The 18,964-nt window shown below is 37.3% G+C and overlaps 1 protein-coding gene across 14 annotated transcripts in view; it reads right to left on the bottom strand.

Annotated features, from left to right (window-relative positions):
* Nucleotides 1–1,789: 1,789 nt before the first annotated feature.
* LOC117578124 (neurobeachin) overlaps nucleotides 1,790–18,964 on the bottom strand; it is a 294,046-nt gene continuing 276,871 nt past the window's right edge. For 7 of the 14 annotated variants that reach the window (XM_052007160.1, XM_052007155.1, XM_052007158.1 and 4 more), the window contains 8 exons: nucleotides 15,917–16,026; nucleotides 15,354–15,542; nucleotides 6,936–9,900; nucleotides 6,673–6,846; nucleotides 6,314–6,577; nucleotides 6,039–6,235; nucleotides 5,802–5,953; nucleotides 1,790–5,643 (listed from right to left, as the gene is read on the bottom strand). In XM_052007160.1, coding sequence (XP_051863120.1) covers nucleotides 5,553–5,643; nucleotides 5,802–5,953; nucleotides 6,039–6,235; nucleotides 6,314–6,577; nucleotides 6,673–6,846; nucleotides 6,936–9,900; nucleotides 15,354–15,542; nucleotides 15,917–16,026 — 4,142 coding nt within the window. In that variant the 3' untranslated portion in view covers nucleotides 1,790–5,552. The remainder of the gene's footprint in view (nucleotides 5,644–5,801; nucleotides 5,954–6,038; nucleotides 6,236–6,313; nucleotides 6,578–6,672; nucleotides 6,847–6,935; nucleotides 9,901–15,353; nucleotides 15,543–15,916; nucleotides 16,027–18,964) is intronic. The other 7 variants (XM_052007163.1, XM_052007189.1, XM_052007199.1 and 4 more) reach the window with 1 other exon arrangement.

Raw genomic sequence — 18,964 nt, 5'->3', positions numbered from 1 at the left:
TTTCTTGTATTCAGTGCAAGTGTTGTTGTTGTTGTTGGCCACTTAAAACTGTCGCGAGTGGCTAAAAATTGCTCAGTCAGCAGCTGAAATACCAGGCGAACATAAATCAGCAGCAAGCAGAAAAACAGAAAATCAATTGGTACATCAAATTTGTGTTGCATACTTTCAGGATGGCCCTGAAAATTGTCTAATTGGAGAACAATTCGCATTGATGCTAAAAGTATGCAACACATTTTTTGCAAGTAGTAGAAAATCATTCATTTTGGTATATCAAATTTGTGTTGCATACTTTTAGGATGGCCCTGAAAATTGTCAGATTGGAGAACAATTCGCAATGATGCTAAAAGTATGCTGCACATTTTTTGCAAGTAGTCGAAAATCAGTCATTTTGATAGATTAAATTTGTGTTGCATACTTTTAGGATGGCCTTTAAAACCGGCAGCTAATGAACTAAAATTGATTCTTAATTTTGAAATTTTTGCTTGCTGCTGATTTATGTTCGCCTGGTATTTCACCTGCTGACTGCACAATTTTTCGCTGTTCATCGCGACTTGAAGTGGAACAGCTTGGGATCCATGTAGACACTGTTGTTGCAATTATACCCATTGAAGGCTAAATTTTGGTATATCCTTTTTGAGCCTAGCGTCAATTACATATATTCGCAAGGACTATTATCCTGCCATATTGGATCCCGATCGTCCTTGTGGCTTTCGAGTTATTCTGAAATTTATGATTATCGAAAAGTTCATTTTGCCAACGGAAATGAAATTTGACATTTGTTGCATGCCAATCGATAGAGAAGGTCCTTGTGATCCTAGCCATATGTGTCCTTTGAAAATCGGTCAGGATACGGCCGAGATATAGCGTTTTTTCGAAAAAGTACTCACCTTGCACCCTCAAAGTATGCAATAAAAAATTAATTTTTTTTAGCGCCAATTTCAAATTTGAAATTTGAGAATATCTGAAATATGAATCCCAATCTCACCAAACGAATTAAAACATATTTCATATTTCGTGTAAGATTTCTTTGTTTTCTTTATTGAACATAATAATTTGTTGTTGTTGTTGTTGTTGTTGATGTTGGTTTTAATGCTTGCTCACTTGCTTGTTAAATTGTTGTTTTTTGTTTTGCTTTGTCTTACTTAATAATTAATTTATTTAAATTTAATCATTTTTCCATATCATTTCATTTTATTTATGTTTAAGTTTTATTTTTGTATTTGTTACTTTTAATTTTATTTTTATTTTTATGTTTGTTAGTTTAGAATTATAGCGTATATCAATATGCATAAATTGTGGTTGTTGTTTTTAGGTTTTTTGTAAAAAAAAACTTTGTTAGCCATAATAATGAACCATAATTTGTTAGCTTTGAAATGATTTGGCTGTTATTATTATATTTTATTTTTTATTTTTCATTTTGTTTTTTGTTTTTTTTTGTTTGCATTTGTTAGTTGCTAATTAACATTATTGACAAAATATATGTTCAAGTACAATATTTATAATTTTCATATTTTCTTTCTTAATTCTTTACTTCATTTTTTAGGCTTTTAACGCGCACTTTTTCATGTTTTTTTTCAGTAAAAAGCGCCAAGAAATGTGTTTCATTATTTTTGCTTTGTTATTAAATTTACGCTAAGGTGAGTGTCGTTTATCTGTGTGTGTGTGTGTGTGTGTGTGTGTACATAAATCATTTTATTTTACTTGTATTTCATAATATTTTATGTATGTGTGAGTTTTCTTGTAAATAATTTATATTAAATAATTTGCACGTGCATGAATAAATTCTTAATTATTTTATTTTATTTTTAATTATTTTTTGTTTTTTTTTTTTGCTTTTTCATCATCATTTGTATAAATTTAAAATTGTCAGCCATTTGTTGTTCTTTAATAAAAACATTATGCAAGTAAGTTTCTTTTTTGTTTTTGTTTTTGTTTTTATAATTATTTACTACAATATGCCATGCGCTTTGCTGTATTTATCGTAATTCTCTTTATCTCTTTATTCTTGTTGTTGTTGTTGTTGTATTTTTGCCATTTGTTAACTTCTATAAAAACTGCATAAATTTAAAATTGTTTGGCGCTCGCCTTTTTAATCGTTTATGTGTATTTATGCCATTTGCTGTCAGTTTATTAGCTAAACATTATAATCTTACAAAAAAAAATGTATTTATATTTATATATATTTAGTTACTGCTTTTGCATATCGATATAATTATAATATTTTTATTCTGTATTCTTTTTAGGCTTTTCTGTTATGTAAATTCTGCTTTGCTGTATTTATTTTCCATTTTTTTCCATTCGTCTTCTTTCATCTTCCGCTTTGCTTTTTGCGTATTTTGGCTGTTTAGTTACTTTGTTTAGGCTTCTTGTGTAATCAACATAATTTCATTAAAATTAAGTACATATCTTTAAGCTAGCTCTCGATTTATGTACAACATTTAAGTTACTAGTAGTATTTGTTTTTCAATCATTAAATTGTTTACGGTTTGTTTTTTTGGTTTTTCTTCTTTTTTTTTTGTTTAATTAACTTGCCCAAAAAATGTGAACTCAATTATGATGTTTATTCAATAATTATTATTAATTGCGTTTGTATTTATTTTAATTAGCTTACGTCGCTTTCAAATTATTTACATACGAAATTATGTGCCTCTTGCAGTTGCATATACATATATCATAAATGCAAAAAAGCAAATCGAACAACAAACAAAAAAGAGCGAAAAATATGTTGGACAGCATCAAACGAGTTTTCCTTTGTCATTTGGTTATAAAATATTTATATAATTTTGCCGACAACAAATTAACATAAATTATCCACACACACACACACACACACACACACACACATACAGTACACATACATACATAATTAGGTAATAAAAACAAAGTATAAATTGCAGCATAATTGTATTTTAATTATAATAATTGATTAAGTTTTGCATTTTAATATTATTTTTGCCTTTTCGCCATTGCATTTTTTTTGCTGCAATTTCAAAGTTCAACTTTAAGTACATAAATTTTGGATGGATGCCATTTAGTCAGTTGATAAGTCAAATACATTTCTACACATACAAAAAAAAAAAAAAAATTAAAAAAAATTTGAATAAGAATAAGATAAAATAGCTAATTAGTCAGCTTCGGCAAGCCGAAGTTTGATTTTCATTTGAATATTTTCTGTCTTTCTTTTTTTTTTTTGCCTGCTACACAACACAAGAAACATTGCGAATTTCGTGCTCTTATCTTTTGTGTTTTTTTTTTTTTTTGGTTAGTTTTATGTTCAGTAAAGTTATTTAAGTTTTTCTTTTTAATATTCATTTATGGGCTTACTTTGATTGTGGCCTTCAGAATTTTTGTTGGGGGGGCCAATGTTACAACCGAATGTTTATGTTCTACTTGAAGTACTTTGCGTGTGTGTATGTGTGAGGAGTGTGTGTGTATGTGTGTGTGTGTCCTAGTTGTATGTACAAAACTAAGCAGTAAGTGCAAATGGCGACTTGGATGGATTTCTTTTTGTTTTCTTTTTGGGGGAATATACTTGTATATATGTATATAGCATATGTCTTTATACATAATATATATATGTATATAATAATATAATATAATACGTTCATCATTCACTTGACTAAATAATAGTAATAATAACAAGAATCAATTGATGATATGCGCCGCCTGCCTTAGCCAGAGGAAGACCAATTGCATTTCCATTTCCAATTGCCAAATTGCAGCGCTCTTCTTTCTCTTTCTCTATTTCTTTCTCTTTCTTTCTGTTCGTGTGTCTTACAGACACACACCATAAGCATTATATAGCATAGTGGGACATCGATGCCATGAGCTTGTATAAATATAAGTTTTGGACGTACGTGTTTAAGGTTTTCAAGGAAGGTTTCAAGGTTTTTTTTTTTTTGTCTGAAACGTGAAGCAAACGCAACGAATTCAAAGCCACAAAAACAACAAAAAAAATCAGTTCGTTCGCGTTTTCCTTCTCGTTTTGATTTCGATTTCATTCTTTTTGGACGCAATTGAAAAAGTGTAGCAAAAAAAAAAAAAATGGAAAAATATGGTTTTTGTTTGGGGTGTTTTTTGCTGTGCTGTGTTATGCGGCGTATGCGTGTTATTTGTTAACATTATACTCTTGCATATGGTATTTTTTTTATATTCTCATATTTGTGTTTAATTTATTTTTGTTTTGTTGCGTATTATCTCTGCTTAAATATTTTGTAATTTAGCTTTTAGCAGTGATGATAAATTAGTTTTGTTTTTGTTTTTGTTTTTAGCTTGAGTTAGTTGCATTTTTAACTAGTTTTTCTTTTTAATGCTTTCATTGTTTTTTTCTGTTTTTCTGTTTTTTTGTTATTTGTTTTATATTAAAATATCGCGTATTCTGCGCTAGTCGCTAACTTTTCACCTCGAGTCGAGTTCGCTTGTCTTTTTCGCTTCTCTTCTCTTTTCTCTCTGTTCTTTTTTTCGATTTAACATTTATTGCGTTGGCATTGTCTCTTCTTCTTCTTCTTTTGGGTGTCTGTGTCTTTTACTTGTTTATTTGCTAAGCTTTCTTCTCCATCCGTTTTTTTGTGATCTGTCGCTTGTGACGCAAGCATAGTTAAAAATTGGCTTCTTCTTCTTCTTATTCTTCTCTCTTTCTCTTTCATTTGGCCGCTTAGTTTCATTTTGTTTCTCTTTTCTTCACTTCACTTCAATTCGTTTCGTTTCGTTTTGTGGTTGTTTATCTATAATTTGTGATGAGAACTTTTGCTACGTTTCTGTTTCTGTTATTATAAGAAATACCTTTTCTGTATCATCATAATTTTTTAAGCAATACTCGTATTATTTTATTATCATAATTGTTATTATTTTTGTATTATTTTTTGTTGTTCAGTTTAAGTTTATTGCGCTTATTGCGTTTTATAAACACTAACTCGTCGCTTCTCATTCAATATTTATTTTGTTGCATTAAAACTACTCAACTTAAGCCGCGGGAATTGCTTCTGTGTGTGTGTTATTTTCTCATTTTCTCTTTCGACATCAATTTCCATGAACTTTTCTCTTTAATTTTTTCTCATTTCATCCATAACTTAATACATATACTACACGTCGTATAACTAGTAAAAAAAAAAGTGTTTTTCTTTTGACTGGCTCACACCAAACATACAAGTACTAATTAATATGCTATTATCATAAGTAATGCTAGACAAAAAAAATATATATATATTTTGTTAGGTTTTTGTTTTCTTTCTTTCGCTTATTAGCCTAGTATTTGTAAATGTCTATCGATAAGAGGAAAAAAACAAGTTTAAAACATATAAAGAAACAAACAAACATTGAACAACGAACGTTCATTCGTTCTCGTTCTCGTTCTCATTATCTCGCGATTTCTTCATCTTCTTCTTCTTTCTGCTGTTTCACTTTTCATCGGTTTTAGTTAAGTACATTGTTTCTGCTCGTTTACTTGCCTGCACTCTCTTTCTCTCTTTCTGTTTCTCACACATTTTTTTGATTTTGCTGCACTGACATGGAACGAGCGAGTAGCGAGTGGCGAGTAGCGAGCGACGAGTTCTCTAGTAACGCTGCTGATACTCGTGATGCCAGCGATTGAAGTCAATGTGGAACACAATTATCGAACCAGTTGACAAGCCAGCCAGCAAATATCTGAAAGAACGAAGCAAAGCAAATGGGATTCGTTAGTTGAGACTCGTCCTAAATAAATAATATATAATAAGTTAAAAGAGTGTTTAATAGCTGTAAGAATTAAAGTATTTAATATAAATAAAGTTAATATTCAAATTCGAGTTTTACTCGCTACTTACTTCTGATCGTGTGTGAGCGAGAGCGAGCGTATGCCCGCATTGCAGGCGGGGAAGGCGTAGAGCGGTGCCAGATTGAAAGTACGCCACACTTCGACAATGCCGCGATCGCCAGCTGTCATCAGATACTCGCCATCGCGCGACAGCAGCATGCACTGCGAAAGAGAAAGCAAAAAATAGCGAGAGGGAGATGTTAATATGACGAGTGAGATTTACTCGTTACCCGTTACTCGTTCTTACCTGCAGATTATCGTTGTGCGTTTCGTGGCGCAGCTTCTTGCCATTGACCGTGTAGGCAGCCACATTGCCCTTGTCATAGTTGATGACTATGAAGCCCTCACGAGACATTGTTATCAACTCTGGCGAGTGGAAATCAACGGGCGGATCCAGTGAGCGCAGCAAGTCGCCGAATGTTGTGTGTATCAAAACGGGGCCATCTAAAATATAATAAAAAAAAACAAAAGCGATAGAAATTAAGTAAAGGTCCAACACTCGCTACTCGCTGCACAACTTACTCGTTGAGCCAGAGACAACGAGTCCCAGCTCGGCACTGATGACCACCGAGGTGACAGCCTGCTCGTGACCCGTCAACGTGGCCCGCGGCGTCGGCACATCGCCCTCGCCGACAATGCTCTGGGTGCGTGCATTCCAATGCCAGAGGAGCACAGTGCAATCAGCCGAACCGGAGGCAATATAACAGTCTGAGGTGATGTTGCACTCGGAGCGTGCCATGCACGTGACGACGCCAAAGTGTCCGAATACAATTTGCACGATTTTCGCTGCAAGAGAGACGGAGGAAGAGAAAACGAGAGAGAGAGAGAGAGGGAAAATTGAGGTGTCTGGTGGCAATTAAAGCGGCGAAGCGGATGCTTACCCGTTTCGGTGGCAAACACACGGAAACTGTTGTCCCAGAAGCCGCAGGCAATCAGAAAACGGCTGTCGACGGTGGTCACAAAGCAATTGGAGCGTATTTTCAGCATCTGGCTAAAGTTATCGCCCAAATGACGGCGACTGACCGCATTGCTATTGTTGTTGGTGCCATGCACAGCTGCAAGAGACGCAATATTAAGCAGTTAGCTCTAGTACAAATCTAAAAACGTGACAGAGAGAGAGAGAAATAGAGAGGGAAATACATACCCAAGACTGGATCGATTGTCAGCGGTTGATTGGAGCCCGGCGTTTGTGGCGACTCCGCGTAGCTCGGGCTCTGGACGGATGCGGTATAATTGCAGTTCCATCGATTCACGGCAAACTGATGTCCCGCCGTCACCGTGACCACCGAGGGCAGCGATAGCTGCGGATACGTATTCGCCGAGATGTGGATGACCGGCGAGTTCTGATAGAACTTGAGCATCTGGCACAGATCCTCGGGCATTGCGCTGAACATCATCGGGGACAGATGCATCGCTGAGCTGCGCGGCGGATGCGGCTCCATCAACAGTTGGCTGGGTGTTTGGCCAAAGTTACGGATTTGATTCTCGACCGCTTCACGCATCACCGGATCCAGGACACCGTCGAGATCGACGCTGCCCTCGTAGGTGAGGTAATAGAACACGTTGGTGGCCCTAATGGCTTCGGGACCGCGCTGCTTGTAACCGAATATCAGATCGATCCACTGATGCAGCTGGCAGCTGACAAACTCCGATTCGAGTGCCATGCGATTGATGCGCACAAATTCCTCCGGACTTTTCGCCCACGGCGGCAGCTCAATGTCATCAACGAGAGCGCCATCCTCGCGATGTCCCAACCGATAACCGGACGCGTTGTAGAACATCTCGGGCAGGAAATACCATTCGGGTATCAGTTCCTTCACATCGGATGTGTCGCGTTGGCAATTCTTCCAGCTCAGCGAGACGGAGGAGAACAGCCGATCCGGATAATCGAATTTGCCGCCCTGCAGGGCCAGGAACATGGTCGTAAACGGTTCGACGCGCACCAACCAGTTGAGGGTGAAGGCCGCCGTCGAATAGTGTGTGCCATAGTGGAATGGTGGTATGGTATCGCTGTCCCAGCTCTCGTAGCGTTCCTCGAAGTAAGCGCGCCTCGACGGATTCAGAGCGCCAATCGGTTTCGAGAGATCGCGATAGTTCGACGGCAGACTGAGGTCCAGGTCCTTCGAGTCGTAGTTGGTCAGCACCCAGGGGAAGATGGGATACTGATTCAGATCGTTGTAAGTGCGACCGGCGATCGTGTTGAGGAACATCAAGTACTCGAAATTGGAGATTTCGCGACGCTGCCACTTCTGGGTCATGTTCGAGTTGCGCATCAGCTGCCGAGGGGACATCATCGAGGCGCGACGCGTCTGCGGTATGCCGTACTTGATGCCGACGCCGACGCGAGGCAGTGCCTTGATCACCTTCTTCACCGTATGCTGATCGGGGAAGGCGAACAGTATCGAGGTGCGGCTGGCCAAGAAGATCTCGAGGGCCACGTTCTGCAGCAGATAGCGACGCGAGAAGATCGCACGCACCTCAGAGAAATACCATTTGCCGTGCAGATGATCGCAATACTTCAGCACCTCGGCATCGATCTTATGGAACTCCGGATGATCCTCATCGACCTCAAAGAACATCTCGGTGCTCGTTATCGACACAGTGCCCGGCGCCACAAGTCCAGGCGCTATCAGACGCGCCTTGGTGCTGATGTTGACGGGTCCCGTCAGATCCAGATCCAATTCCCGATCCTCGATGAGGAGCTCGGCATCGTCGAGCAGCTCGCTGTTGTGCTGCGACGAGGGATGAGCGCGCGACACAGCGATCTGAGTGTGGAACTCATCACGAGTCTGCAGGATGGCGTCCTCGGGTCCGCCGTTCTCCAGCGCCGCCTTCAACGTGGCCTGGGGATGCGAAGATCCGCGGGGATTCTGCACCATGCGCTTGCGTCGACGAGCATCGTCCTCCCACGCATCCAGCTTCCAGTAGGTGCTCTTGTGTAGAGCCAACTGCGAACCCATTACCGAGCCATTACTATTTCCAGTACTGCCATTGGCCTCGCCCCAAGCCCCATGGCGATTGCACATTATATTCCTGACCTTCTCCAGCAAGCGGCTGGCAATCACATTATCCCTACGCCTAGCCGCGGTGATCAGGTGATCGCACATGCGCTCCTCCTCGCGTCGCTCGAGCAACGTTTGGGCGCACTGTGACTCAAAGTCAGCGTGCTTGAGCACATCGTCGGCCCGCATGCGATTCAGTATGAACTCCGCCTCGTTGGCCACGCGCACAATGTGATCCTTCATCGCATGCGAGAGCAGACGTCCCTCGTTGATCAGCTCGATGAAGGCGAGACCCGCATGCTTCTGCAGACTGTTCTGCCACTCCTGGGAGCACAGCAACATCACCAGCTCGACCACCGAGTGCGAGTTCTTGAACGTCGTCAGACCCTTGCCCTCCATCAGCAGCTCCTGGCCATGCGATCCGACGAGGGTCTTCGAAAGGAACGGCGCAAAGTCGACCATGATTTCACGCAACAGCGGACAGACGGGACCGAGGGCAATCTCCAGCTTTTGGGTGAGACTCGCCTCACGCGACGGCGTCGTCAGCGGCAGCTGGGCAACGAGAGCTGGCGGCTTCATTGGCAGCTCGTCGGGTCGACTGCGCTGCTGTTGTCCGCCAGCGACGCCAACACCAACGGCACCGCTGCCATTGCCTGCTGCATTGTTGCCAGGCATATTACCACCGCCACCGCCGCTCACATTGCCAGCTGACACAGCGGCGCCATAGCCATCGGGCACACGGACCACTGAGATCTCCGAGTCGGGTTTATCGCCCCGCTCCGATCCTCCCATCATTCCCATACCCGGACCTTGCTGCTGCTGTTGTTGCTGTTGCTGCTGTTGCTGCTGCTGCTGTTGCTGGCCATGTTGCTGATGGACATCGTGTTTGTTGGCTGCATTGCTGCCATCGACAAGTCCCACAACGAGTCCGGCACTTGCGGCCGCTTGCACAGCGGCATCTTCGTTCAGGTTCACATCCGTCCAGCTCTCGTCGTTGGAGTTGCTCGGTTTGTGCTCGTCGGCGAGAATGTCGCTGGATGACTCCACCTCGACCACTTCGTTCTCCGTTGAGTTCATGTTCAAGGAGCCCACATCCGAGTCGACGCTCTGCACGTTCGCCCAATATAAATATGAAAAACGGGGGATTGCACAGAATACAAAAAAAAAACGAGGTCAACAAAGAGCACGCATAAATTAGACAACACACACAAAGAACAAAAAGAGGCAGAAAACAGAAACGAAAACACATAACGATGGCCACAAGAGAGAATGTGATGCTGACCGACAACAAAACAAAAAAAAAATATAGAAGCAGAATTCTCCTAGACAAAATACCCTTGCTGAAAGTTCAACTGAATTGCTATGAGGTTCGTTAGGATTATAAAAGTGAACACGAAGCAACATTCAACTTGTGTAGTTCATAAATTTTTAGGTTTTTGAATCGGACACAGGCAAAATTTGTATTTATATCATCTACCGATTTCTATGAGTTTCATTTTATTATGGTATTAGCACAGGACTTTGTAAGTTTTTTTTATTTTGTATTGTATTTTCTCTAAATAAAGTTATTAATTTGAAGACTTCACTTCCCTTAAAAGTGTACGAATCAATTCTTAAGTATGATCTTTAAATATGAATGTGCAAAAACATTAAAATGGCTCATTAATAGACAAATATGTGGAACATTAGATTGCTAAATCATAGAATTCAACTTTCGAGAAGAATAAACAATTTTTGGCTAACCAAGTTTTTTAAATTAAATACAATAATACAATAAATTATTCTATATTTCTATATTTTATGAGACGTATTAGTGAAATTAAGACTTTATTAAAATAAAGTGAAGCAACTAAACTAAATTCACCTCAGTTGAAATAGAGTTGATTCCCTATTTAACATGTGTTTCACTTGTGTCACATTGAAATGTATGAAACTGCTTTTCAATAAAGAAACACAAATTGTTTTCTTAGTAATTTCTTGGCAATCAATTTGTATTTTTTATTGAAAATCTGTTTTATATTATATTACAAATTGATTACTAAGTAGTAAGTAGTAATTAATTTATTTATATTTCTTTAGAATATTACTAAGTAATGAATTTATATTTCTTTATTATAATGTGAGTTTAGTGCAACTCATTTTAAAGAGAAAATCAAATCGTTTTCATCTTTGTTAAAAGTCTGAAAATGATTATCAATTAATTACCAAGTAATCAATTTATTGTTATAGACTAACAGCAAGGGTATTTAGACTTCGGCTAGCCGAAGTTGATTCTTAGTAAGATTTTTTTGGATTGTTTGTTCTTGCTGGTTTTTGTTTTTGTGGCTTTTATCGATGGCCTTTCGAGTGCGTTATACATCAACTTGTGCGTTGCGGGTGCGGGTGCGTTCTGGTGCGGTGCGGTGTGGTGAGGGGGGCGTGGTGGGTCAATGTGATATGTGCACTATGTGTGTGTGTTTGTGTTTGAGTGTGTTGTGTCACTGTTTGTGTGTATGGCGTATCATTTTCGCATTAATTATGCACATTGAACAATAAATCAAAATTTCTAGCTCGACGCTCGTCCTTTCCCCCACCCCACACTCCCCATGTGAGTGTGTGTGTGTGTCGACACATGCATTTGTCAACGCCACGCACAAAATGTTATCTTCAGATCTACGCATCTATGTTTGTGTTTGTTTGTATGTGCTGAAAGGACTTTCAATCTCCTGCTTCCCCGACCTGCTGAGCGTGATTTGCATAAAAGACAGACGAACGTTGAACCGTTCAATGGCTAGCTGAACCGACCCTCTCCCTCTCCCTCCCTTCCTCCTCCCTCCCTTTCCCCATTCTGCTATCGCAATCGAATGGCAAAACTTGCCATGGTCGAGAGCTGAGCTCATCTGAAAGGCATTAGGCCAAATGTTCAAAATGTTGCCAAGAGCGAAAAGGGGGAAAGGACAGCAAAGTGGAGAGAGTGGGGAGAGTGGGGAGAGCGGAGAAAGCGGAGAGATTGTGTGGCAAACGGGTCGTATGACAAATTTTGTTAAGCGTTTGACAAATGTCAACTGTCAAATACAACAAAATGTCAGCTGTTTAGGTGTCAACGCAGCTCGCACTTTGAGTGTGTATGTGTGTGTGTCTGTGTATGTGTGTGTGTGTGTGTGTGTGTGTGTGTGTGTGTGTGTGTGTGTGTCTAGTTGAGTGTGTGTGACAGCTGTTGCGCTTATGCAGATGCTGCATAAACCGAAATCAATTGCAAAGTTCACACAACTCAAATTTCAGTTTCACAGACAGTTGCAGCTGTTCAGTGTGTGTGTGAGACAAGTATGTGTGTGTGTGTGTGTGTGTGCGTCTGCCTGTGCGGCATATATTAATAATGCAAGAGCAGTTCATTAAGCAACCTCTGCCTAAGCAACTAAAGATGCCAACTGTTCAACGTCATTCTTCTCCACATGTTTGTCTTCTCCTCTCTCTCTCTCTCTCTCTCTTCCGCTCCCTTTCTCGGTGTCTGTCTCTTTCTACAGTTTGTTGCCACTAATTGCTTAACATACACAAATGCATTAGCGCACATTAATCACGGCACACAAATCAAATGTCGCACGCATTTGGAATCTAATGCTAAATCAACTTCTTGTGATTTGTGTGCATTGATTTAAATAAATCAAATATCGATATCGATTGTAGAATGTCAAGAAAGCGTTACAAAAGGATTACCAAATGCAATTTTAAATACCATAAATTCACTCTTAAAAAGTGAGCTCAAATTTCTATCGAAAAATTTCAAAATTCTATTTATTTGAATTTGAATTTTAATACTGAATTCCAAAAGATTAAATATGTGACTAATGATAGTTTCACATTTAACAAATTAAAACAAATAAATGATGCATTAAGTATACGCATAGTATGTCGCACTTTGATTAGTTTTTAATGCATTTCAAATCAAAGACAACGTTTTTGCCTAATGCACAATTAACAAAGAAATTCATTTCCCTACACAATAAATAACCTTCGGTTGTTTTCTCCCATATTTACAGCATCTCTTTCTTTTGCGAAATGTAATTTTAATTGCAACTCATTTGGGACACATGTCGCAATTGATCCAATGAATGATTCATTATATTTGCATTGATTGCATTAACGTTCAAAATGCTTTTGATTACTTGATGGTCTTTCGTTTCATATTTCAATCGAATTAAAAATCAACACAACATATGCATAACATTCACATTTACAATGGACGACAATCGTAATTGACAATTCACAATTTGTAAACAAAACGTGTTCTCGATGACTACGCTAATTAACTTGGACAGACACAACACACACACACCCACACACATACACACACACACACACACATATATATTCAATTGTCAACAGTGTAAATGAGTTATCATATGATTATCGCTATTATTATATGTTAACCTTGCAGAGCGCAGGCGACTAACCAACTGTGGCATTAGTTATGCAACTCTAAATTGGTGCATTCAATTGGAACAATTGGAGAAAGCTGCAGTCGAGTGTGCTCGACTGTGAGGTACCCGGTAATCCATTTGTAATGAAACCGAAACACTGCAAAATATACTAAAATATACGGAATGTTCTATTTGGTATATCGATAATCTTTAACGGCAAAAATATATCCTACACACTCTTGACTTTTGCAATGAAACCAAAACATTGCAGCATTAAAACATTGCAAAATATACTAAAATATACCGAATATTCTATTTGGTATATCGCTATACTTTCACGTTAAAAATATATCCTACACACGCTTGACTTTTGCAATGAAGCAAAAACATGGCGGGATTTAAATACGGAAAAATACTTAAAATATGCCGGATGATATAATTATTAAATTGCAAAATATACTAAAATATACTGAATGGTCTATTTGGTATATCGCTATACTTTCACGTTAAAAATATTACCTACACACGCTTGACTTTTGCAATGAAGCAAAAACAAATACGGAAAATACTAAAAATATACCGGATGATATAATAGTTAAATTGCAAAATATACTAAAATATACGGAATGTTCTATTTGGTATATCGATAATCTTTAACGGTAAAAATATATCCTACACACTCTTGACATTTGCAATGAAACCAAAACATTGCAGCATTAAAACATTGCAAAATATACTAAAATATATGGAATGTTATATTTGGTATATCGATATACTTTCATGTTAAAAATATATCCTACACACGCTTGACTTTTACAATGAAGCAAAAACATTGCGGGATTTAAAGACTAAGAAAATACTAAAAATATACCGGATGACATAATTGATAAAATTGCAAAATATACTAAAATATACCGAATATTCTATTTGGTATATCGCTATACTTTCACGTTAAAAATATATCCTACACACGATTGACTTTTGCAATGAAGCAAAAATATTGCGGGATTTAAATACGGAAAAATACTAAAAATATACCGAATTCGTTAATTCGTATGTTATATACCAACTATGCTTTAGGAATGAAAGCCTAACATTGCGGTATTAAAATACTAAATAAAATACTGAAATATACCGAATGCTGTTAATGGTATATCAATTAACTTTATGATCAAAATATACCCTACAGCCGTATAAAACCCATTTTACAACAATTTTTATGTGATCGCAACTAAATTTTGAGGAATCATAAAGAATGTGGTTATTATTGTATGAGCCGAAAATCATGACTACAATTGGTATTCGGTTTTTTCGAATATCAAATAAATATATATGATAAAAAAGGATTATAGCTGAATCCATTATCTAATCACTGAGATCTAGCTTTTCATATGGACAGACAGACAAGCGGACAAATTTCTGCTTCCTTAGACTACTTTAGGAAAATCTTTCTCTATGCTTCTTGTTGAAGATATTTAAAAGCTTCTTTCTAATGCTGATATTTCTCTAGACTCTGGTAGGGTATTGTCAAGTTGGTCATACCCGTCATAACACAATGTTCAACTCTTTAAATATTCTTATATTTTATTCCATTCTTCTTCTTTCACTGTTATTGGAGAGTAGAGAGTGTGGAGAGTTGTTCAAGTGTAACGCTTCTTTCTAGCACTGAAGTTTCCCTTCACTTTAAACTCTGCAAGGGTATTTCTCAGTTGCTTAAACCCGGTTTGGTAGATGTATTAACACAACGTTCAACGCTTTAAGTATGCTTTACTCTATGCTTTTTCTTTCACTGTGTGGAGAGTTGTTCAAGTGTAACGCTTCCTTCTATCGTTGAAGTCTCCCTTCACCTTAGACTCTGCAAGGGTATTTCGTAGTTGTTCATACCCAGTTTGGATGGTGTCTTAACTTATTGTGCGTGCTTAATACGAATATTGTGAGTGAGTGAGTGAGTGCAACAATTAGTTTAGGCGTGATGTGAGTGAGTGTTTCTTGTGGTTGTTTTTGTTGTTGTGATTGGTAGCGGTACAAAAAAGTTGTTTGTTCTTCTTGCTGTACTTGTTCTTCAAATTACTGTTGCGTGTGTGTAGGTGTGTGTGTGTGTGTGTATGTAGGGTGTTCGGTATTTGACGAAATTGTTGTTGTTTTTGTTTTTGTTTTTTTTACCTTTGGCAACTTGAGTGGGACCATTGGCTTTGGTGGTGACAATGGTTGTTGTTGAATTTTGATAGTATCTTTGCTTGTTGTTGTTGTTGTTGATTTTACAGTTGTTGTCGCTGTTGCAGTTGTAGTTGTTGTTGTTGTTGTTATTGTTGTAGTCTTAGTGTTGTTGTTGTTGTTGTTGTTGTTATGAGCCTGATTGATTTGCATTGTTTTAGTGTTTCATTCAGAACATGCAAATGAATACATTCATATTCACACACTCGCTCATTCACATCAATTGACTTTCGACTTAAGTTTGACGTTAGTTAGTAATCATTTGAAATGTATTATATATACTATATTTGATGGGTGTTGAGGTTGGTCTCAGCTACTTGGTAAAGTGACATTCGAAAATTCGTCATGCAAAGTGCACGAAACTTGAACCTCCCCTTCACCTCTTCACCATCGCCCCTGCACCAGCACTCGAGAGTTTAGCTACAACTTCATCATCTTCTTCGTTTTCTTCTCTATCACTCACTCATTCATTCACTCACACTCACACTGAAACCTTAACACCTGGCACTCACCTTAATAGAGGGTGGACCACTTGAGTGGGAATCGTTGTCCGCCAACACGGAGGGATTGTTCTCATCGACAACGATAATCTCATAATCACTATCCTGGATTTGACGGCCGCCTGTATTCGAAAAAGAATCACAATTAGTATTGGGGGTCAACAAGGGGTTAAGCGCAAATGCAACTGTTTCAACAACTCTTTTACAATACAATTAAATATCTGCTGAATAAGTAGAAATATACATAAATATATAATAGTTAAAGTACATATCAATTTTAAGTATATAATAAATTTGAAATAATTTCACTCGCTTTTACAAAGCGGTGCACACGATAAAAAATCAAGTAACAAAATCAAAATCGGGAAATCAAAGGAGAAAAAGTCGGGACAACAATTCAGAAAGTAGGCGAAATTTGCTATAGAAAAAAAAAAAGAAGAGTAGAGATTCAGACACACAAAAACACACAAAATCTGTAGATGAGAACGCGTTTTAAACATTTCGAAATTAAATTTAAATTTATGTTGCGCTTAAATTGATGCCAAGTTTTCTTTGGCGAATCAAGTTTTCTGCAGCAATTACTTTCAAGATTGCTTAACCGGACTTTTCTATACGATTTTATACACTTCTAACCACAGGGTCTTACTTGCTTTGGCTACCAATCTGGTATATTTTGTGCTTAATGGTATATTTTGAATGAAGTATGAATATATGGTGTATTTTAAATAATGTACTATATTAATATACCAAATATGGTATATTTAAAATACATCAATATACCAAATTTAAATGAAATACTAAATTAATATACCAAATATGGTATATTTAAAATACAGTGCTATATCAATATACCCAATACAGTATATTTTATATGGAGTACCATATCCATATAACAAATATGGTATATTTAAAATACATTACTATATCAATATACCAAATATGGTATATATAAAGCACAGTACTATATCAATATACCAAATTCAAATGAAATACATAATTAATATACCAAATATGGTATATTTAAAATACAGTATTATATCAATATACCAAATTTAAATAAAGTACTATATTAATATACCAAATATGGTATATTTAAAATACAGTACTATATCAATATACCAAATATAGTATATTTCATATGGAGTACCATTTCCATATAACAAATATGGTATATTTAAAATACAGTACTATATCAATATACCAAATTTAAATGAAATACTATATTAATATACCAAATATGGTATATTTAAAATACAGTACTATATCAATTATACCAAATATAGTATGTTTTGAATGAAATACATAATATCAATATACCAAATACAGTATATTTTATATGGAGTAGTATATCCATATAACAAATATGGTATATTTTAAATGAAGTCACATATCAATATACCAAATAATGGTACATTTTGAATGAAGCACTGTATCAATATACTAAATATAGCCTAAGATATATTTGTAGTATGTTTTTGTATATTAATTTTTTTATATTTTAAGAATATTACCACTATGTTTTGCTTTTATTCGAAATGGGCAGCGGGTGTCTCACAGTCGAGCACACTCGACTGTAGCTTTCCTCACTCTTCTCTCAAGTTCATTTATCTTGTATTCATGACACAATTTCAGCTCTTAATTCTATTCTATAATTTATATAAATTTTCTATCTTTCTATTTGTAATTTTGCTGTGCAACATTTAATTTAATTCTATAATTTTAATTAAGCTGCGAATGAATTATGTCACTAGAATTATCTTTAGAAAGCACAAACAACAAAATAAGTTCAACTTAATATTTTGTATTTAAAGTTGGGTTATTTTCAATGTTGTTTGACATTTGAATAAAGTATGAAAATTGGTTGTGAATAAATTTGAAATGGATGTTTGCACATTCAACTTCTTCGTAGTTGTTTTGTTTTTGAGAGATTATTTTGGCCAACAGCTGGAACTGGGCAAAAAGAGAAGCTTTCAGAGAGTATGAGAGAGATAGAAAGAGCGAGAGAGAGAGAGAGGGAAAGAGTGTGAAAATTGTTTGACTTTTGCATTAATTAGTCAAATGGCTTTGACTGCATGTAGACGAGAGCTCAAGAGTTTAAATTTACATATCTAAGCACCTAAAACACGCTGAGAGAAAGAGGCGCACACACGCAGCAAGGACACAAAAAGTTGACCAGAAAGAGACAAAGAGAGAGAGAGAGACAGAGAGAGAGAGAGAGAGAACTCTACACAATTTGCAACTGCTTTCAACAGCGTTTGCTTTGCTTTGCTTTGCGCTTTGCGTTTCTATCTTGCCATCTTTCCATCGTTTTTTTTTGTTTGTGCTTCTTTTATTTTTTGGCATGTAGAATGTAAAATCTAATCTCAAACATTCTGTCTGCCTCTCTCTTCACTAATCTGCTGTTTTCATTGTGCATACACACACACACACACACATACACACACGCAGCGCAGCATCAGAGCATGTTAAAATTTGAATAACCAAGCTCATGTCCAATTTCTCTTGTGCACCAACTGGTTTTAGTAATTTTGTAATTTGTAAAGCTTTTGCGGCTTGTCTTCTTCTTTTACTCTCCCTTCTCTGCTTCTCTTTCACTCCCTCACACACACACACACACACACACGCACACACATAGTACAAGTGCCATACAATGTGTTTAATACGCTCTCACATAATTAAGGCTACAGCTACAAAAGCATCTCTCGCATTCACATTGTACTCGCACAGCACTCACACAACACTCAAACACTCACACACTCAAACACTCGAAACACACTCATAGTTGTATTCGCTGCGTTTGTATATCTCATTTATAATGATTCAGCGCTGCTTCATTAGCCAATTGCAAGCATGTTTCTCCTTCGAAGCAGCTCGATTGTCGTTCGTTTTTCTGTTTTCTGTTTTCTTTTTTTTGCTCTGTGTGTGGTTTTAAAGGCTATTAAGCTTGTTTTACAGTTGATTATCGTTTTAATTGATATTTATGGCTTTTACTTGTATGCACTCGCCTCGCCTCTACCTTCGCCCATAAGTATGCTACACTTTTTTTCGGCTCGTTCTTTT

The sequence above is a fragment of the Drosophila albomicans genome, chromosome X, assembly GCF_009650485.2.
Source record: "Drosophila albomicans strain 15112-1751.03 chromosome X, ASM965048v2, whole genome shotgun sequence".
Classification (NCBI taxonomy): Eukaryota; Metazoa; Arthropoda; class Insecta; order Diptera; family Drosophilidae; genus Drosophila; species Drosophila albomicans.
Note: the sequence above shows the minus strand (reverse complement) of the source record. Positions and strands in the feature narration are given on the sequence as shown.